Here is a 22,355-nt window from a genome sequence, read left to right on the forward strand (position 1 = left end):
ATATTTAATCAATGGTCATCTATTATAAACTATTTATTTACGCTTTTCAATATTTGTTTGTTAAATTTTTGTAGAAAATTTTGTTGTTATCGTTAGCCAGTAAAAAGTTCAATTTTTTCAGGTTATTAGTTATCAATAACTTAAATAAAAATCACACGGTGTATTATTAGATAATATTTGTCAAGTATACGAGGCCTCACATACCATTCGGTTAGTCCAAGAAATTATATAAATAATGCTCAAATTCAGTTTAAATCTGATTTATAATACCCCAGAATAAATTATATTTGAATCAAATTATATTAAATTCAAAAATAGACATTACATATTAAAATAATCTTATTCTTAATTATGAATTTGTTCGGTTTCACCCCACTTTACACCCCTATCAGTAATATGACTAATTTAAATAAAGTACATAAAATAATGTTATAATAATTAAAAATATATTCTACATTATTTAATCAAAAATAATTTAAGGGTAATAAATAAAGTTTATGATAAATGATTGCATTTATAATTATATATAAAACTATAAAAACTGAAAAAATGAAATTATACAAAAATATAATCAACATTTTATTCGCTCAAAGTTAAAATAATATAAGAAATTAGGACATAAAGTGAGAATGTGCTTTATTTAATAAGAATGTTAAATAAAATGAAAGATCTTTGTAATATAGAGATCAGCTTCCTGGTAGTATGCTAGGTGTTCGATTATTAGCATCCACCTAATTTTCTTATTTTTGCACAATTATATTAGAATGTTATTTTTGTAAAAATTTTGGTATATAAGGGTAAAATGGTAAAAAAATAGAGTGACATCAATAAATAATATCAATCAGTATTTTATTTACTCAGAGATTAAATTTATAAAAAGAGAACTTGATAAAAAAAAGAGGGAATATGAGTTATGTAATAAGAATTTTAAAATGAATTCAAACTGTGATGCAGCACATGTGGCAGTGACATAAAATTGATAAGTAGGAGGTAATGGGTTGGATTCATAGTGAATACATTAATTCTACTAATTTTTACCTAAAATTGTGTAAGAATGACATTTTTATAAATTTTTAACATAAAAAGGTAAAATCATAATTTCACAACCATTAAAATGGCTTAATTTGCCCCCTATCACTCTTTTAATATATAGAAGATATAGAAGAGATTATTATTTTAAATCCATTATAACTAAGTTATCCTTATGGTTGTAAATATTTTTTGAAGTTAACAAAGGGCTCGTAATATTTGGTACAAAAGTGTTCCCCAAATCACATGACATGTGTCAAACTTTAATTTGGGGTGTACGTGTGAGTGCAAGCAGGGAGAAATCATATTTTTATTAAAATATTTTCTATACGGATGACATAAAAGTATTTTAAAATTATTTATTAAACATTTTTTGAACTTTGTATCATTTTCCATAATTATATATCATCATTTCAAAATCTAGCAATAGTGACCATAATAAAATTTACTTAAGTACCTAAAATTAATAATCACTAGCTTACGGCCCGTGCGATGCACGGGTCTTGCTTAATATTATATAATTATAAATTTCATTATGTATTATTTCAAGTTTAGTTCAAATTATATATGATTGGAGATTTTTTTTTTATAAATAATAATGTAATTGTTTGTTGTTGGTGAGATTCGAACCTAAAAACGTATATGTATGTTTATTAATAACAATATAAATATTTGTTGTTAACGAAATTCAGACCTGAACTTATATATATCTTTATAAATAATAATATAAATTTTTGTTGTTGACGGGATTCGAATATGAGAATCTGTGGAGTGTATTTTTTTAGTATTTGGATCTAATGATTCTGATTATTTGATGAAGAAGATCTGACGGTCGTGATTAAAAAGGATAACCAAAATGAGAGGTTAACCAAACTACAAATTATACCTCATTCCGGTTATTATAGTATAACTAGCTTACTGCCCATGCGATGCACGAGTCTTGGTTAATATTTATATATTTTTAATTTTATTTCATATAATTTTATTATAATTCTATATAAATAATTAAATACTAAATAATGATTATATAACTATAATTTCAAGTTAGATTCAAATAGTATAAATAGTATATAATTGTTGAGATCTTATTCATAAATGGTAATGTAAATGTTTGTTGTTGGTGAGTGAAATTTGAATCCGAAAACTTATATGTATTTTTATAAATAACATAGATGTTTGTTATTAACGGGATTCGAACCTGAGAACTTATATATATTTTTATAAATAATAATATAAATGTTTATTGTTGAGGGGATTCGAACCTGAGAACTTGTGGAGTGTATTATAATAGCCGGAATAGAGATAATTTGGTTCAACGGTAATTTCCTAATTTTGATTATTACAAAAATAGATAAATTGTGTTATATATCTAATAAACTACTAAATTATTAAACTACTACTAAATATAATATACTTATACTACTAAACTACGAATACAACTTATCCTATTATTAAAAGATATAAATAATAGTGTTACATATCTGCTAAACTACTAGAAATAGTCTATTTATTCTACTAAATTACGACCACATGTTATTCTATTATTTTTATTATAAATTTATAATCATTATATATTTATATAAATATTTTAAAAATATAATATAACTTGATAAATAAAAATTTAAAATATTAATAGAAACTCGTGCATCGCACGGGATTTATAACTCACGCACACATTTGGAGAATATATATGAATTCTTAAGAACACAAATATTTCCATTAATATTTTAAATTTTTATTTATCAAGTTATATTATATTTTTAAAATATTTATATAAATATATAATGATTATAAATTTATAATAAAAATAATAGAATAACATGTGGTCGTAATTTAGTAGAATAAATAGATTATTTCAAGTAGTTTAGCAGATATGTAACACTATTATTTATATCTTTTAATAATATGATAAGTTGTATTCGTAGTTTAGTAGTATAAGTATACTATATTATAGTAGTTTAATAATTTAGTAGTTTATTAGATATATAACACTATTTATCTATTTTTGTAATAATCAAAATTAGGGAATTACCGTTGAATCAAATCGTATCTATATTCTGACTATTATAATATAGTATAGATCTAAGAAATTAAATTAAATTTGGACATAAATTCGTACCCAAAAAACTACAGGTACGTGGCTTAAGCTCAAAATTAGGGTTCTACCCGAAGCTAAAACCCTACAAAAAGTACCCATTTCATACTCACTTTGATTTCTCAGACTGCATTACAAAACACTTCATTCAATAATGAATCAAACCAAGAGAATTCTCAGCTCACTTAAACTCACCAACTCGATCTACTCGACTCGGTTCATTACAACTCACTCACTCTCTCATCAGGTAACTCATCTTTCTCCATCAATCTCATCACTTTTTGCAAGATTTCACGCACCCATTTGTGTTTTTAGCCATCAAAATCTGTTCTTTTCATCGAAACCTGAGCCAATTTTAAAGCTTGTTGTGTCTGAAGATTGGTCAAAAGAATTAGAACAAGAACTGTTTGATTCAAAGCCTGAACTAACCCATGGGAATGTTATTTATGTTTTAAAAAGACTTGATAAAGACCCATTTAAGGCTTTTAAATTCTTTATCTGGGTTGTCGATGAAAATGGATTTGAGCCTAGTTCCGCGATGTATAGTTTGTTGCTTCAAATTTTGGCTAGTAATAAGTTAATGAAGGAGTTTTGGATTGTTGTGACAAAGATGAAAGAACACGGGTTTTTTATTGATGGGGATACGTATAAAACTATTCTTTTGGGTTTTAAGAATGAGAAGATGAGTAATGAAGCTTCAGCTTTTACACATTTCTATAATAGGATGGTTCAGGATAACGCTGCGGATAGTGTTGTCAAGGAGTTTGTTGATGTGGTTATGGGTTCGGAGTGGAGTGATGAGGTTGAGAAAAGGTTGTTGGATGTGAAGATTTCTGTTTCTGATAATTTTGTTGTTGGGGTGTTGAAGGAACTTCGACAGAGTCCTCTGAAGGCGGTGAGAGTTTTTAAGTGGCTTAATGAGGGTTGTGGTTGGAAACATAATGCGGTGACTTATAATGCAATTGTTAGGGTTCTTGGAAGATATGATAGTATTCATGAATTTTGGATTATGGTTAAGGAAATGAAGAGTGAGGGTCATGACATTGATATTGATACATATGTGAAGATTTCGAGGCGCTTTCAGAAAATCAAGATGTTAGAAGACGCTGTTAAACTTTATGAGCATATGATGGATGGCCCGTATAAACCCTCGATGAATGATTGTAGCTTGCTACTTCGGAGCATTTCTGCAAATAGTAATCCAGATATGGAGCTGGTATTCAGAGTTGCGAAGAAATATGAAGAAGCAGGACATACGCTCTCGAAGTCTTTTTATGACGGAATTCATAGGTCCCTGACTAGTGTGGGAAGGTTTGAGGAAGCAGAGGAGATTATGGAAGCCATGAGAAAAGGAGGACATGAGCCTGATAACATAACCTACAGCCAGTTGATTTATGGACTTGGTAAAGCGGGAAGACTAGAAGAGGCATGTGAAGTAATTGATATTATGGAAGCAAATGGATGTGTTCCTGATCTGAAGACGTGGACAATTTTGATACAAGGACATTGTGCAGCTGGTGCAGTTGATAAGGCATTGTTTTTTTTTGCAAAGATGATGGAAAACGACTTTGATGCTGATGCCGATCTCCTGGACATATTAGTTAAAGGCTTCCTTAAGCAGAACAAAACTTCTGGGGCATACAAGTTGCTGGTTGAATTGGTGAAAAATGTTCGTTTGAAACCTTGGCAAGCTACTTTTAAAAATATCATTGACACGCTTCTAGGAGAAAGGAAAGTTGAAGAAGCCCTGGACCTTTTAAGGCTGATGAAAAAACACAATTATCCACCTTACCCAGAACCTTTTAATAAATATATTTCAAAATATGGAACTGTGGAGAATGCCCTGGACTTCTTCAAGGTGTTGAGTTCCAAAGATTATCCAGCTGTTTCAGCTTATCAAATCATGTTTCAAGCTCTCTTTCAGGAAGGTAGATATTCTGAGGCAAAAGATCTGCTTTACAAGTGCCCTCTTCATATTCGCAAGCATAAGGCTATATGCAGCCTTTTTGGTTCTTTAGAGACCAGAACCACTGCTAGTTCATGAAAATTCCTAATAAAGTTATCTCATGTTGTAACTCCCTCAATTTATTATTACATGGTTTAGGTAGTAATGGATGCAACATGTTGCCTTTCTTCTTACCTTATCTACGATATTAGCTTTCTTGATTTGTCTCGGGAGAGCATATCCTTTTGAATGTGTAGATGCAAGTATTAGGCATAATGCAAAGGTTTTTTTTATACTTCTTGAAACAAGCTACCTTAAAATTAACTCGATCATATTTGGAAGTCATGGCAATTCTCTGGTAAACAAATATAATTAGCAGTTTTGGAGAATATCAGGTTCTGCCTGGAGTGACTAATATGAAGCATGTATCAGCATCAACCTTCACTGAACTAGCAAGATAAGCCACCGTTAATCTGTAGGCAATGATGCCCTATTGCTCAATTTGCTTGACACATCCTTTTTCTTTTCTTGTTTTTTGGCTAAACAATTGGAACTTGGAAGACATCTTTGGTGATAGAATGTGAAGATGTTATGTTCAAATTGTTGCTTTACTTGTCTCTGTAAACGTCAATTAAAACCTAATTTTTAAAATAAATATTCGAGGTATTGTCGATGTGCTAGAAGAGTTTTCCTTATTTGTCATCCTATAATTTAAGAGTCATAACACAGCAAAATGAAGCTCAAATGTAACAAGGCCGTAAATGAGTCGGGCCGAGCCTAACTCTAGACTGGATATGTATTGCTTGTTAAACAATTATCAAATTCAAAGTCTTTTGAGTTTTAATAAAAAAAAATAAGACGCAGGCGTAACTTTATGTATAGTGAAAGTTAATAGAAGTCTAGTGTAGAAATTAATGAAGAAAAAAGAAAAACTGAAACATTACTATGCGGTAGTAAGTTGTGATTTCCCATTTCTATATGGTAACTGTACAACAGAACTAAGTAGGTTAACCAGCTGTTTGGAACAGCAAAGCTCAATGCAGGTTGTTTTAGCCTGTCACCCATATACCAAGGATCTTAAGTCACGCCTGCTGCAGGATTGGAAATTCATGCTTTCCACCAAGAATTTTTCAGCTCAATAGTTATTGAATTTAGTCAGGTAAATCAGAGCGCTCTCTGCTAATTGTATCTCTCATTGTGCACAAAAACTTGTTCAGCTCACAAGTACTAGGGTTGGAAAGGGCTGCATGTGTCAAAAATGGAAGTTTTCTCAATGATCTTCCGCTCAAACCCTGCACGGAAAAACTTACAAACTCGATCACACATTTAAGATAATATTGAATTTTAATTTAATTCGATCCAAATGTCATGGATTCTGACCTCACATGCTTCTGCGACTTGAAACAATTGTTGGCATAGATGCAATGAGGTTTGGGACTCTTGCGTTACTGCTGCACTTAACTTCTCTTTCAAAGTACAGTAATTTGGCAAAGACTGGAAACCTACTCTGTCCTACAGCATTTCAGTATTTTTTTAATATTCTTGTTAGCATCTTGTATAAAGCATGAAGGAACAAGGATATGGAATTGGAACCAAGCACCTACTTATATTAGGGCCACATCGTGTTGTAAAAATATGAAAAAGAAAAATCTGGGTTTAAACGTATATGGCAGAATATTGCTTTTAATGCACACCTGCATTTGGGAGTAAGATAAGATTCCAGTCCGTAAAAGCTCCTCCAAGCAGGACCTTAATATTTCATAACGTGCTTGAAGAGTTGGAGGACCTACATAAGCTTTTATATCAGCACGATCAACGAAAGCAACATCTGCAACAGAAAAAAGGTGCATATTATTAAGTGTTAGTACAAGATGTCAAGAACATATATAAGAAGATACTATTTCTTTAATAACAAGGGAAAAAAGAAAACCTCTCATAATCATAAACAAAATAAAATTGGTAAAACATATAGCAAGGAATAGATACTTAATATTCTGTCCATATTACGTCCTGGATTTTGGCCAAGTCAATGCCGTTTGAAAAAGCTAGAGCTGAGCACAAAGAAGCAAGAAACAGATTGCTGGTTCCGTGAGGTAGATGTTGGTTCCAAGACACAAGGCGGTATGGCCCATTTGGGTGCAACGTCCAGCCATGCTATTATGAATAAAATTGTTTAGCATGTTTTGTCTATCTCATTTATGGAATACAGAATGAAGTTATTTAATTCTAATGTTATATCAAGGGGTAAATCTGTTTTGCAGCTTCAGAATGTTTTCTCTCAATTTTCTTTCACATGCCACTTCACTGGCAATTGTTTATCTCCATTTAATTGAACATAAAAGATTGGACCTTGCAGTTCTGTTAAAAAATAGGCTGGATTTGGACTTGTGGGGAGAACTTTATAATTGTACAGGAAAGATGTAAATACAGGTTGCAAATTATGACTACCGTCACTACCCTATTATTAAGCTCATTTCTGTATCGTGTAAGCAAGAGACAATAATAACAGATCACACGAGGATTTGTTGATAGTAATGGCAAGGCTCCTGCCTGAGCAAATGTTATTGCTATAAACTTGGATAAATTCACTAACTATGAAGGGATAAACTCAGAGAAATAAATTGCCTGATAAGACACATAGCAAGGAAAGAATTAAAAACATGTGCGCTTATGAGCCATGTTACCCGGACTCAGGTACATGTGTCGGACACGCGTGCGGATCCAAGTGTTAGACACTTAGTATTTAAAAAATTAGGATTTGTGGATAAGGCTCCGAAATTGGACACAGGTGAGGGGATTCATATAACCTTCACATAAGTGAAATTATACCTAAATTTTATAAATTTAAAATTTGTAATTTAGTGTCTTCGAAGTTCTACCAATAAAAAAACATATACAATAACTGTTTTTGTCAAATTTATAGCATAAGTTAAAAGAATAACATGGAAATGGTAATCCATGGACATCTCTCTGTAGAAACAAGTTGTTGTGAGGCCTTATAAATCATTTTGAACTAGATTGCTTAAAGCTGAAGTTTGTAGTTTGCAAATGAAGAATCCGATTCAGATCCCATATCCACACCCATGTCATGTCCGATCAACACCTCTATGAGGGCAAAATTGAAGAGTCCGGGTAACGGAGCTTATGAGATATAGATACCCGTATAAATTTTTAGCTTTTATCATAAGAACGTTCTGCATTCCAAAGATATCATTTATGTGTATCTGTTATATGTTAATCATTACTTTATTAATTACCACAATGGGTAATAAAAAGGAATATATATATATATATATATATACACAAGAGTCTATGAATTCTACAGCTTAGTGTATATCCTCGTGACCTACCGATAGCAGCAGTTATATTAGATGTTGTCAAAACTATCACATTTGGTGCAGATTTCAGTTTGTCCATCTGGGTCAATAAAGCATTGACTACCTGCAAAACCACATTCAAGTTTCCAGATGCCTTGAAGATTAACATTAAACTACATGCTTCTATGAATAAATCTAACTCTATGTACAGCAGTTTTTATCATGTGTTGGTAATGTAAAACTAAAAGTAAAATGTCATTCAATTTAATGTGAGTGCTTAGATAAATCATGATTTTTTTTATAACGGTGGTGTGATTGATTTTGCATTACTATATTTTTTAAATAAGCAAGAGCTATATACCCGTATTGAATCTGAGGGCTCTGAACCAGACAAAGCAGCCTTTCGAGCAGCAGCAAGGCTTTCAACTTCATCTGCAAAATTGACCCAGCAATATGAATACACACTAAAATAAACAGACAAGCAGAAACATGACACAGTTATACTTGAAAATCATTCTCACCTATTAAAACAAATACCAGATTGTTCTCCTCTTCCACCATTTCTTGAATTTTTTGGAAAAGCTTTGCAACCTAAAAAATATAAATGAACCACATCTGGTTAAGGTACAAACTTGACCTTGGTTAATTAGCTAATTATTTGCACTCGGATTTTGTACTGTGCCCTGTTATCTGCGGAAAAACTGAATGTAGAAGAATTCAAGCATGTAAAGAAGAATGCAGAAGCAAGAAAACGTGAGAGTGCCTTTTACGGAATTTATAATTCATCATGCCATAACCATAATTGACCCTCTCAATTAAGAGAACAAAAATTCAACTTATCAACAAGTTATTTAATATGGATTTAACACATTTGATACGTTTGTTTTTGTAATTCAGAATGCATGGTTGCATTTGGATCCTATTGTCTGGGGTTTGGAAGTAAATTACGTATTCATATCCCCATACTGATATATAAACAATGTAAGTGGCATATATAAGCTGCAAGATATCAAACAAATAAGGTTTCAGAGGGGAAAAGAAATATGTTAACACGATGTCACTCTTGTATTGCTTACCAGTTTTCCACTCTCTGAAAACCATTTACTAAACAAAGAATGGGCATTCACTTCAATCAACTGGCTCTGTGGGTATCTGATTGGAAAAGAGGTACATGTTAGCAGGAAAGTGCAATGAAACAGTGTTTAAAGATGTGCAATAGTAAGAACCTGGAGCTAAAACGTATGGACAGCTTTTGAGCCAGCGCTTTGCACAGGGATGTCTTGCCTGTCCCTGGAGGTCCATGTAGAAGAATGATCCTGAAAAAAATGAAAAATATAGTACCAGGAAGAAGTCAAAACATTCATGATAAAATGGTTCTATGAGAAGTAGAGGGTTTCTAACATGTACGCTGGAAACTTATTAACATTTAGGATGTTAGAATATTATGACTTGGATGCAACAATCTACTATTTATATTAACACTTTAGCACAATAGCTTTTTTGCAACTAGATGAGTATGATAATTCAAATTATCTAGTATTGTGTTGCATAATTTCTCTATCATACAATTGTACAAGTTGTGGTGTATATATTGAGGAAACGAGAATGCAACAACTGATCAAAAGAATTATACACCTAAAAAACATTCAGTTACAACTTCAGGTGATTATATCCTATATTGATTAAGTACACATGTCAACTCCACAAAGAAATTCATACCGGTTCCATGCCACAAGGAATGGATTAACACCTTTTTCGGTGAAAAGTAATGCGCTAGCTGCATATCTCAATAACCTCTGCTTTAGGCCTGACTCATAAATCAAGCTGCACAAGCATATATCACGATTTCAGCGTTAAGAATTGTGATTTTTAAAGAGTTGAGAATCAATTGAAGATCGACCTTTCCCACATTCCATCAAATTCTTTTGCAGGAAGCATCCATTCATTAAAGCTAGAAAGATTGCTATCCCCACTTAAGTCTTCACAAGGTCCTTCTTCACTAAGCTGTAATAGAAGGTTCAGAAATTTCATAGATTCACTATAATTTTGTCAAAATCATTACACCAAAATTTGCAATACTCATCTAAATGGAACGAAGTATTAAAAGTACTTTCTAGGATTTGTTTCATTTACAAGGACTAGCCACAGGATGTGTTGGGTCTAGGGTTACATCAAAAAAGTCATTGCACTTAATATTCATATGGTGAGGTCAGAAGTGTTCTAATGTGCAATTTCAAAGAAAATTTACAGACAAGGTAAGGAAAAAGTCTCTATATGTACAAATGTCCAAGCTTTATGGGACATCTCAACAGGAATCTCTTGCAAACTTTATGGTTGCATGAGTAAAAGATTGAATGTACTGGAGGATGAAAAACATCTTTTGTTTGAGTTGTCTGACATGAGCATGCATTATAATATTAGGGTACTAGGGTGAAGATATCATATTTATCATTATGTGAATTTAATACAAATGCATATACTAATGAAAAGGTTTAGGATAAGCTCACAAAGGTCATTACAAAATACCTGGAAGACATGCACTACAGGTTTCACTTGCCAAAACAATAAAATATCATGGTTCTCCACCCATACATCTGAAAACAATCATCAATTAGATTGCAGAAAACCAAAAGTTAAAGGTGCAAAGAAACCAACACTAAGGAGGATGCAAGGTTTAGAATCAGAAAATTAAAATAGATACTTAATTGCCCTTGTCAGTGTCACATTATAAAACGGAAAGAGTTAAAAGGGATGAAGAATCATTCCAGTAACTCACATTTTTCCAAGATAATAGGATCATATTTTTTTCTGAACACGTTACCAAAGCCAAGAAAAAATGGACTTGCACTTAGAATGTCCTTGATGAATTGCATATATAATATCTTCTAAACATTATCTAAAATTAGTGCACTTATCTCTGATTTGAGATAGGTGCACAATGTATAAGACCTTTGTTAAATTATTGTCACAAAAACTCCAATAAAAATTACTCAAGCTACGAATGCAAGCTTTGTTTGACACTTCATAACAATGAGGGTAATTATCTGGCCCATACTCAAAGCAAGCGTCACCCGACCAATTTGGCTAAACGAGCTGCTCGTGAAGCTAAGGATGCTCAGGGCCTCCGGCCCAACCCCATCCTCATAAACGCAAAGTCAATCTCAAAAAATCTAATAATTTCTTGTATCCCCAATTATACGCCTTTTTGGTTTATTTATTTTTGCTTTTTGTATATGATAACTATAAGTGACTTGAGAGGATTTAGGGATAATTACGAACTTTGTGCAATGGTAACACCTGTGACTTATGCTCTGACTGAATTGTGTGTAAATAATTAGATGTCAACAAGGTGTAACACATTGTGGTAACTCGTAAACTAACTTAAATTATACACATTTAAACTAGTAAAGCGTATCTTGTGTAGTGGTTCTGAAATATTAAAACTTTTGCAGATTACTGCGAAGTTGAGAATTTGTCTTATAATTGCAAAGGAGGAACTTCTGTATCATAGTACAACTCCATCTATTTTAAGGTAAAGTAATTTTTATTGGAGTTTTTTGTGACAATAATCTGACCAGGGCTTATGTATTGTAATAATAATTTAACTTATATTTGGGCACGCATCTCTCATTTGAGATCCTATTCATAACCAAAACCAACAAATAATAACTTGGGAATTTGAATTTAATAATATCACCTGTATCACAAACACATATTCTTTGCACATTGTCTACAAGAAACTGATCATCGTGTGGTATCACAATGGGACCATCAATATAGCTCAAGCTTCTCTTTTCAAGCATCCTGGGCATAGTAATAATCACAACATACTAATCAAAAGCACTTAAACTGCAGAAAAATATTTGAAAACTTGAAAAACCGAGAGCTCGTCAAATACGTCTATTAATCAAATATTCCTAATACTAAAACTATACAACTGATAAGGGTACACATTTCAATCAATTAGGGGAGTTTGTAGGTAAAAAAATTAAATAAGTAAAGAACGAAGATACGAGAGTGTACTTCTCAACGGCAGATTGAACATCTTGGATTCGAGCTGTACTTGATGATTTCAAGCATACTTCAACTGCAATTAAACATATAAATTCACATAAAACATCATTATAATGTCACGAGTAAAATACAAATAAAAATGTGTGTAATTGTAAATGATTAAATTGTAGAGGTGTGAGAGTGGGAGAAAAAAGAGACCTGAAACGAGAAATTTGTCTTCAGGAATGGCAGCAGGTACTGGAGAAGGAAGAGCAGAAGGAGGAGTTTCCAAAACGATACCGTTTTGGTCGGAAGTGTTGACATTAACAGGATTTTGCTGTTCCGAGATCTCCATTGGAGTACTCATCTCTTCTCTCTCTATATATCTATCTCTCTGTCTCTCTCTGTCTCTCTCTCTCAGTAGCTAGCAATTAGAGAACAAAAAACCCTAGAAATCTTCAAAATGGGGGAAAGGGGAGGTTTATAATTTTGTTTTAAAATGCGCGCGGGAAGAAGACTGCTGTAATTAATTTTTCGACTACCATTTTGTTATTGTTAGAATTATTATTTTAGGATGTTTTTAACATTGTTGTACTTTTAGATCGCAAAAGCAACTCCTCCTGTATTTTTGAAAAAAAATATTTTTTAATTTTTACGAAAAATTTCTAAATATATCATCAAACCTCGTCATTATCGTTTTTAATTTTTTATATTAAAATATATACATATAAAAAATCAAATAATTATCTAATTTTTCCAAAATCAATTTTTCTACCGACCCTTTTTCAACTACTTTATTCCGGTTATTTCATCCAGTACAAGTATGATATATCTAGTTTGTAACAAATCGGCGTTTGATTCATGATTAATGTTCCCAATATTCCCGATTCATAATTAATGAGTTTGATTAATGGAAATTAAAAATTCAGTATCATATATTATCATGTATTAGTATTTGATTAAAAATTTGATAATTAAAAATGAATACTTTTGTTCCCATTAAATGGGTATAACATTTTCTATCAAAACTATTCTCTTTAACTCCATTATCATATCAGTCATTTTTAAATTATATCTCATTCCAATTATCGTAACATGTAATAGAAGAAATACGAAATTATTTATTAGATAAAGGGGTGAAAATGTCTTGTATATAAAAAGATGTGTAGATCAAATTATTTAAATTTAAGAACAAAAATTAAAAATTTAATATTTAAACCCAGAATCGAATGTATATCATATCTAATAACCCATAACAGGTCAGTCCGAAAAAATTATAATTTTTTTATATTATGATTTGTATTTATAAAGGTTCCAAATACTATTATTCTTTATAGAACATATGTGCATTTTTTTTATAGAAAATATATATATATATATGTGCTTTTAGTTTTCAAAATAATGTGCATTTAGTTTTCAAAAAAATGTGAATTTTGTAGAAGCATATGATATTTTAGGATGATGACAATAGACAATCTATTATTTCTCATACAATTTTATCCACACCACATTGCCAGCACTGGTTTCTGATTATGGACTCAAATTAATATTTCAAGCTTCTCAATTCTGTATCACCAATGTATGTAAGGCTCTTATCCACCCACAAGTCCACAACTAGGTAACATTTAACAAACATATAAAAAATATTCCCAGATGCAAAGAATAAAAATTATTCAGCTAGCTCTAGCTCTAGCTCGTATATGTTATTAAGTAGTAGTAGTTATTAATGAAGAAGAAACAAAGAGAGGTAAACGATGAGCATGAGCTTGAGATTATTAAGGCTGTGGCACAAGCATGGTATGGACACTCAACAAGTCCCAATAGTTCAACTTCTACCAGTGAATTTGATGCTCCCCGGATGAATTTTAAGAGCAAGCCTTCTCGATTTAAGCTCGAAGCTAACAGCAACAAGTCCTTATCGAGGAAGCATACTTGTAGTGGTGATGCAAGTTGGGACTTTGGGCAGTCACTTTGGGACTCTTATGAGATTGTTAGTGTGTCCAAGAAACTTGATGCTGCTTTAGTGTTGGACCATCATTGTTTCGACTTGGATAAGGCAGGTGAAGGGGAGAAAAAGAGGAAGTCTAAGCAAGGTTCTAATAGTTTAGCAAGTTTGATAGGAAGAGTGTCATCGAGAAGGTTCAAGGGAGATGATATTCCTCGTTGAGAATGAAACTCAATTTTGTTCACCACAGAGTTTTGCTCGCTCATACTACACGAAAAACATACTCAGTATATTCCCCTGGAAGTTGGAAGCAGGAGGGTTAAGTTTTACATGTGTATTACTCATACCTTAAAGGCTTAAGTTGTAGGTTTTTTTATTATATCCAATGTTTATCACATTCTATAGTCATTGTTTTCTTGGTAGCAATTGATAAAGCTCAAGAGTTATGATTCTCTTGCTAATTAGATGTTTCAAGATAATTATCAGTTTCATAAAATGTAAAGACAATCTAGTAATATTCAGGAGAAGAATGATAATGAACATCAGTGTAGTGCCTTTGTTCATTTCTAAAAACCATAATTATCTGCTACAAGTACATCAAACTCGTGATAAATTAGTAAATTACATTACATATTGTAGCTGCTTATAAAGTTCCAGTACATATGTAGATTGCCAAGTTAATTGTATAAATTTGGCTATACATCAAAGATGTGAACAGTTTATTTTAGGGTGATTTAGAAACTGATAATTTCTTATGCATCATATTTAATCGACTTGCCACACTTTTAGACTGCTTTGAAGGTCTCCCACTTGGTTAGCTCAAACTTTTTGTGCTTTTGCCTGATGAATCCATCAGCTTCAGCATCAATGCTTGCTTCCTTAGTTTTCTCTTTCTTGATGAAGTGAACCTTCTTATGACCCTGTGGAGCTTCACCTTTATGTGTAGTAGCATTATTGTTATTGTTCAGCATCATGTAGATATTTGGATAGCGAGGAAGATCAGTGACAACACTAGGCATCCTTTCGATCCTTAGAAGATGATCATGGTACCCCTGGGATGTGGTGTTCCAGCCATAATCCAGCTTGTCATTGGCATGATCATCGTTGTTGCTCGAGCTGAATTTAAACATTTTTAGTAGTTAGGACTAAATCGTGGCCAAATCTAGCAATCTGTTTTTGCAGAAGCAGTGATAATGGAAGGTGCATATATATAGAGTGGAGCTGTTCCAAATATTCCGAGATGATAGATGAGTTCTGCCTTTGCATCTTATTCTCTAGCCAGCCAAAGATAAAGGAAAAGAGACACGCAGAACTTATTTTAGGTAGCAGTATTAGATTAAAGCAAAACCATGCCTAACTTGAAAAATATCTGAAATTGAACAAGTTCATGTGACAATATCTATAGTTTTTCAAAACACAGGAAGTATCAAATCATTTCAGATAATCTTTTTCAAAGTTATTAATTAAGAAAAAATGGCAATGTTCTTGTTACAGGTAAAAGGAACAAGATTCTGGTTGATCCAGAGTGTGGTTACAGAAGTGCAAATCAAGTCAAAAAGGAGTTTGCAAAAATATCTATAGATTATTCCATCCAAGAGTATATCCAACCATTTCTTAGTTCACCCCTAAAATTAATATAAATATTTATGCTCTCGATGAGTTATTAAATTAGTTATTGTGTCAATTCCTGCATTACTTTTAATAGTTACTCTTTATTTATATTTGATTCATTAAATACCCAAAAAAAATTTAAAAACGTTCTCAAAATGACACGTGTCATCTCGGGATTCATATTAATATTAATATACACAGGGTCAATTTCATTTATGATCGAACATCCAATAACAAGATTAACAACTCATCATCCGGAAACGGTTTTGGAAACTATTTTTGGGACTCTAACATCTCTCTTGATTCATACTACAATTTTACTATAATGAAAATTGGAAACTAGTGAAAGAATTGAAAAGAAAGCATATCTTATTTGTTATCTCAACTGAATTCGACTCGATTCAATATAGAAACTCAAATTCAATTGAATTGCGTTTTTGGAATGGTAGTTTAATTACTCTTAATAACCTTTAGAAAACATAATAACCCAAATATAAAAATACCCCTAATCCAATCATTTGTAGGAACATCCTTCCTATCTAGACTTCATTCTGGGAAAGGACACGCGGCCCTTGCTACTCGGTGTCAGTGGGCTACATTGGTGGAAGAACGATAAACAAATGATAAAGAATACTCACTCTATTTTCTTTTATATATCGTTTGACTTTCTTGCAACAATTCTAAGTCCTTTGACCGGATAAATAATACAATATTTTTTTTATTTTTTTTTCTAAATTAAAATTTTAGTTATATATTTTTATTCAAAAAAAAAATTAAAAAATATTATTTTAACTATGCGATCAAAGCACTTAGAAATGTGTGCACAAAAGTTAAATGTCATTCCTTACCTTGTTTCACATCCTGACCAAAAGGTGACACTGACACCATGGGCAACTGCACTTCTGATAGCCTGTACCACTACAAAAGCAATCCATCTCCAACTCCACCTAAAGACCACTTATGTGTTTTAATCCTGCTCAACGCTTCTCTAAAACCAATTACATTCGCTGATTCAGGGTCAATTGAACCTGTACGACACATTTTTATAAACTAGTTTATAACCCGTGCTTTGCATACGGTTATTTCAAAAATTATTTAATAAAATAAATAAATAAGTTTATAATTAAAATTGAATAATATAATTTTGAAAGATTAAATTATTTATATAATAAATGTATTGCATCTACATATTATGATACATTTATTTAAAAACTATTTTCGTTACATAAGTTATTTTTATGTTATATATTTTATGAGATTATTTCTACAAATAGATCTGTCAAAATTTAAAATTTACTTCAAATTTGTATTAAAAACTTACCATAAGTAACACAATTCATATTTATAATTGTATTGCAAAGTTTCTATAACTAAAACGGGTCATAATAAATATATGGATCTTTTATAAACCGAATATGGATACCAAACCTAAAAATGGATAGTCCAGTAGGTCAAATTAAAGTTAAAAAATATATCCGAGCCAAAATATGAATACCAAACCTTAGGAAAGGGTTATCCAACAATTTATAATATATAGATTTATCAACAACCTACAGGCTACGTCAAAAGGTTATTATAACACAAAAAAATAAAAACCTTAAAAAAGGGTTATCCACCAATTTATAATATATAGATTTATCAACAACCTACAGGCTACGTCAAAAGGTTATTAACGTCAAAAGGTTATTATGACACCAAAAAAATAAAAAGAATGAACCTGACGTGAATCGAACACGCAACCTTCTGATCTGGAGTCAGACGCGCTACCATTGCGCCACAGATCCATTTTATAAAATACTTTGTTTTCATTAAATATACCAAATCCAGGGTGTTTTTTTAAAAAACTAAAATAGACCTTTAATCATAACTAGGGACTTTTTGTCCGCGCTACGCGCGCTCCAAATTTCTTCAATTTTAATTTTTTTTTCACGAAATTTGTAATTTTTATAACATAAACGGTTATCTTCTAGTTTTATTTAATTTATTTATTACAGTTATTTAGGTTCCGTTTATTTTGAAATATAAAATTGATATTATAGTTTAACGTTAAATCTCAGCATTTTAATTTAGTTTTCTTTCTCTCACATTTTAACCAAATTAAAAGTCTTTTAACTTATATTTTAACATTTCCTTTTTACATTTTTAGTAGTCAATATTTTAATAATTTTTACAAAAAACTGAGTAAATATTTTTTTTAATTAAATACTTTTTAAAAAAATCCAGTAAATATTACATAACATAAATGGTACACCATAAGGATTCTTTAAAGTATGAGAATATTTTTATCAATCTTGTTCCTGCTTAAACTTTGCATTAGATTGGTACACAATATGTGAATAGATTTGGCATATAGAAAAACTTGGTTGATTTTTATTAGTGTCTAAACATTACTAATCAGATATTTCAATTTTGTATAGCATTATACAATGGTGTCTACTTCAATAATGAAAGTTGACAGTGGATTATATTTGTATATTGAGATTAAAAAAAATCTATTAAAGTCAATTTTCACATATACGTTTTTCTACATATATTGCTTAAACATGTGAACTCGAAATCAATTTTTGTCAGTTACTCCTCTAACTGTATTTCTGTATATAAATTTCAAATATAAAAAATTAGTTCAATATTACTCGGCGTCGCCTTACGGCGACCCCTCGCAGTTTAAAATTTGGAAATTAAAAAAATGTAAATACTGAATATGAGTTATTTTAAAACCGTTGAATTGAAAACTGTAATGTTACATTTCTATATATATTGCTTAAACATATGAATTTGAAATTAATTTGTGTCAATTACTCTCTAACTGTATTTCTCTATATATAACTTAAATATAAAAAAATTAGTTCTATATTACTCGGCATCGCCTTACGACGACACCTCATAGTTTAAAATTTAGAAAATTAAAAAATGAAAGTACTCAATATAAGTTATTTTAAAACAATTAAATTGAAAACTACAATGTTACATTTTTATATATATTGCTTACACATGTGAATTTGAAATCATTTTTTGACAATTACTCTCTAACTGTATTACTATATATATAACTTAAATATAAAAAATAGTGCAATATTACTCGGCGTCGCCTTACGGCGACACCTCGCTGTTTAAAATTTTGAAAATTAAAAGATATAAATACTAATATAAGTTATTTTAAAACTGTTGAATTGAAAATCATAATGTTTTACCTGAATACATATTCAAAACATATAAATTAGTGCATTAAAACAAAAGTCATTATTCTGCTAAAGGAAAATTTGTATTCAAAAGTATTTTAATATTATTGCGATGCCTCGTCGTTTAAATATTATACAATTAAAATATTGATTTATCAGTACAGATCCATATCAATGCTCTATAATTTGCAAAATGTTTCTCCAGTTTTCTAAAAGATTTGTTGGAAGTGTCTTGAACATGAGATGTCATGGAAATCACAAATTGATTCCAAATAGCTAATGGCAAGATTGCAATCATATGTGTGTTCTGCAAATGTTATTTAAAAAAAGTTAACTAAAAACATAGATATGAAACAATATAGTATTCGTATTCACATCCTAATTCTAATCCTAATGCTCAATTTGCCATAATATTCTATGTGAATTGTAATAATGGATAATATGATTGAGAGATAAGATTGTAATCACATCCTCATTCTAATCTTGATACTGACAAACCCTGATTTATATCTTGTTGCATAAAAAATTAGGATTTCTCAGCATCAAGATTAGAATCAGGATGTTAATGTGTAGAGTATGCTCCAATAGATGTGAAAAGTGGGATTGTTCGCTCGAACCTTCAATGTCCAAGCTACTTGAGTAACATCCAGAGCGGACAATTGCTGATGGTCGTCCATATCTGAATGCAAGAAGAGGAGAAGCTTAATAAAATACTATGGAATTCAATGTATATTTGACAAAATAAAAAATGTGTACCTCTATTACCTTCTTTTGATGTTTGAGTATAGGTTGAGAACCCAGACATGTGAATATATAGTACGGTTAAACGAAATTGATTATGGTAGAGTTGCATAATCTTTTTAACTTTTAAACAGATATGCACTATTTTCATTGATTAATTGACTGAGAATTTGTGTAGCCATAATATTCTCTGTAAATGGTAATCATGGAGAATCTAATTGAAAGTTAAGATTGTAATCACATGATGATTCTAATCCTGATGCTAACAAACCCTGATTCATATCCTGATATTGATTCATATCCTGATGAAGGGTAAATCCAGAAACATATCATGATCTTGATCATATCTTGTTGCAGAAGAAATCAGGATTTCTCATCATCGGGATTAAAATTAGGATGTTAATATGCAGAATATGCGCCAAGAGATATGAACAATGGTTCGAATGCAACTAATATAATTAAATCACACCTCACACTCCAACATAATAAGATCATGCCTGATTGCCTCCCCATGGTTATTCCTTGATATCCACATTCTTGTCACTCGAACCTTCAATTTCCAAGCTACTTGAGTGGCATCCAAAGCGGAAAAATGCTGATGGTCGTTCATATCTGAATGCAAGAAGAGGAGAAACTTAATAAATTAATATAAAACTTCAATTTATATTTGAAAAAATCAAGAATGTGTATCTCTACTATGTTCTTCTGATGTTTGAGTATAGGTTGAGAGCCCAAGCATGTGAATATATAATACAGTTAAATGAAGTTGATTATGGTAGAGTTGCATAATATTTTTAACTTTTAAACAGATATGCACTATTTTCATTGATTAATTGACTGAGAGTTTGTGTATCCACAATATTCTCTGTCAATTGTAATCCAAAGAATATGATTGAGAGTTTAAAAAACTCGTTTCATGAATATTGTGTCTAACACGGTAAGAAATGTAACAATATAACCGGTCACGCGTAACTTGCATTTGAGGGTGATAAAAGTGATATAGGTATAAAAATGCGCATATCGATAGCATAATCACCCAGATAGAAAGCATATTCATTAGTTTCCCTTAAAAAAATTAAATTCTGGAATATTTATAAGATATGTTGTATTTAAACTTGCCACTAATAATGTCAAAATAAAAAGAAATAAAAGAATAAGTAATAAAAAAATAATGTAGTATGTGTATCAGTGATACCATATTTTTTTACTCCCCTATGTTTGAGCAGCGTGTGATGATTATCAAGTTGTTTTGATAACCATTTTCTTGTTCTGAGTCAAAATCCCCTTCAACATGCTTAAAACCGATATCAAGTTTAAACTTTTCACATAAATCTAAGATTACCCGTGCATGGAACATCATACACAAAATAATATTGACGAAATTGCAACAATAACCAAATATCTACATAAACAGATGCAGTAATATACTTGTTCTAGATATTAACCTTATAACCTACTTTAGTAAGATTATAAAGGGAGATAAGATTATAAAGGGAGATGAGAGCTCTAACAAAAAATATGACGTTATCAAATGCTAATCAGGTTTGAAAACGACACAGATGAAATAGAAGTAATATAAGGATGGTTGAAATACCCGTCGACACAAATTTTGATTCTTCAACATTTTAATATTACTGATAGTCACCTTAAAGTGACACTTCCAATTTTAAACATTATAAAATTAATTTTTCAAAAAAAAGATAATAAAATTAAAATATTCAAAATAATAGCTAAATTTTGATATAAAATTTAGTTCAATATTACCCGCCATCACGTTAGGCGACACCTCACACTTTAAACTTTGAAAAAAATATAAATACTCTATATAAGTTATTTTAAAATATGTTAATTGATAACTTATACTTGATGTATACAATTTACAAAAGCAAACATTAGTACATTAAAATTATTTTCTAACGGAATTTTTCTATAAAAATTTAATATTACTGATATCCACCTTAACACCTCCTATTTTAAGCATTATAAAATTAATTATTGAAAAATATATTATAAAATTAAAATATTTCTTTTCTCAACATAGTTTTTTGTAAAAAATTTAAAATTATATAATATATAACAATGATTTTGAAATGCAGATAAATATATTTTTCGAAAATGTAAACTCTGTATGCATATATTTTGAAATGCATAAAAATATCATATAAATATCACACTATCTCTATTTTAAATTTTTGGAGATTTTCATTAATTCATTCAATATTTGATATTTTAATATCAAAAGATAATTGACCTCAAAATCAATATTAAATAAGGTTACATAATTTATCCAAACTTTTCATAGTTTAATATTGCACTTTTATCTATCCAATATTATTTTATACATAATTTGAATGAACTTAATAATTTTATTAGTTAAATACAATAATAAGTATTCATATAAACTAAATTTATTATTTATATACTATGATACTATTTAATATGATTTTTTCAATAAAATGTAAAAATATATAAATTTGTAATAAATTTATTATTTATATAC

The 22,355-nt window shown here is 30.5% G+C and overlaps 3 protein-coding genes and 1 non-coding gene across 6 annotated transcripts; 2 read left to right on the forward strand and 2 right to left on the reverse strand.

The window, feature by feature from the left end:
* Positions 1-3,143: 3,143 nt before the first annotated feature.
* On the forward strand, positions 3,144-5,260 carry LOC141686875 (pentatricopeptide repeat-containing protein At3g48250, chloroplastic). Its single transcript, XM_074491967.1, has one exon. It carries the CDS (start codon positions 3,279-3,281, stop codon positions 5,166-5,168), a length of 1,890 nt encoding a protein of 629 aa, XP_074348068.1. The 5' UTR covers positions 3,144-3,278; the 3' UTR covers positions 5,169-5,260.
* A 724-nt stretch (positions 5,261-5,984) lies between these two features.
* Positions 5,985-12,909, reverse strand: LOC141684542 (pachytene checkpoint protein 2 homolog). 3 transcript variants are annotated; one of them, XM_074489568.1, is made up of 14 exons: positions 12,599-12,905; positions 12,410-12,473; positions 12,084-12,190; positions 10,913-10,980; positions 10,287-10,390; positions 10,106-10,210; positions 9,613-9,702; positions 9,463-9,538; positions 8,908-8,977; positions 8,748-8,818; positions 8,420-8,510; positions 6,764-6,897; positions 6,450-6,581; positions 5,985-6,361 (listed from the first exon to the last, which is right to left on the reverse strand). In XM_074489568.1, the coding sequence occupies exons 1-14, from the start codon at positions 12,744-12,746 to the stop codon at positions 6,221-6,223; spliced, it is 1,401 nt and encodes a 466-aa protein (XP_074345669.1). In that variant the 5' UTR covers positions 12,747-12,905; the 3' UTR covers positions 5,985-6,220. The 3 variants fall into 3 exon arrangements, with proteins under 3 accessions (XP_074345669.1, XP_074345670.1, XP_074345671.1); XM_074489569.1 differs by having other exon boundaries at positions 6,226-6,361; positions 6,450-6,576; positions 12,599-12,909; XM_074489570.1 differs by lacking the exons at positions 5,985-6,361; positions 6,450-6,581; positions 6,764-6,897 and adding an exon at positions 6,937-7,223 and having other exon boundaries at positions 12,599-12,909.
* Positions 12,910-14,105: 1,196 nt separating this feature from the next.
* Positions 14,106-14,546, forward strand: LOC141685145 (uncharacterized). The gene has a single exon (XM_074490266.1). It carries the CDS (start codon positions 14,106-14,108, stop codon positions 14,544-14,546), a length of 441 nt encoding a protein of 146 aa, XP_074346367.1.
* Positions 14,547-17,647: 3,101 nt separating this feature from the next.
* On the reverse strand, positions 17,648-17,719 carry TRNAW-CCA (transfer RNA tryptophan (anticodon CCA)). The gene has a single exon. It is a non-coding gene; the product is annotated as a tRNA-Trp (tRNA).
* Positions 17,720-22,355: the final 4,636 nt, after the last annotated feature.

This window comes from Apium graveolens, chromosome 9, assembly GCF_009905375.1.
Source record: "Apium graveolens cultivar Ventura chromosome 9, ASM990537v1, whole genome shotgun sequence".
NCBI classification, from domain to species: domain Eukaryota; kingdom Viridiplantae; phylum Streptophyta; class Magnoliopsida; order Apiales; family Apiaceae; genus Apium; species Apium graveolens.

Coding starts and splice junctions, on each gene's coding strand:
- LOC141686875 (XM_074491967.1), top strand. CDS start 3,279: ATGAATCAAACCAAGAGAATTCTCAGCTCACTTAAACTCACCAACTCG.
- LOC141684542 (XM_074489568.1), bottom strand. CDS start 12,746: ATGAGTACTCCAATGGAGATCTCGGAACAGCAAAATCCTGTTAATGTC. Junction 9,539..9,612: donor TCCATACGTTTTAGCTCCAG/GTTCTTACTATT, acceptor TTTTCCAATCAG/ATACCCACAGAGCCAGTTGA. Junction 8,978..9,462: donor TTTCAGAGAGTGGAAAACTG/GTAAGCAATACA, acceptor TATATTTTTTAG/GTTGCAAAGCTTTTCCAAAA.
- LOC141685145 (XM_074490266.1), top strand. CDS start 14,106: ATGAAGAAGAAACAAAGAGAGGTAAACGATGAGCATGAGCTTGAGATT.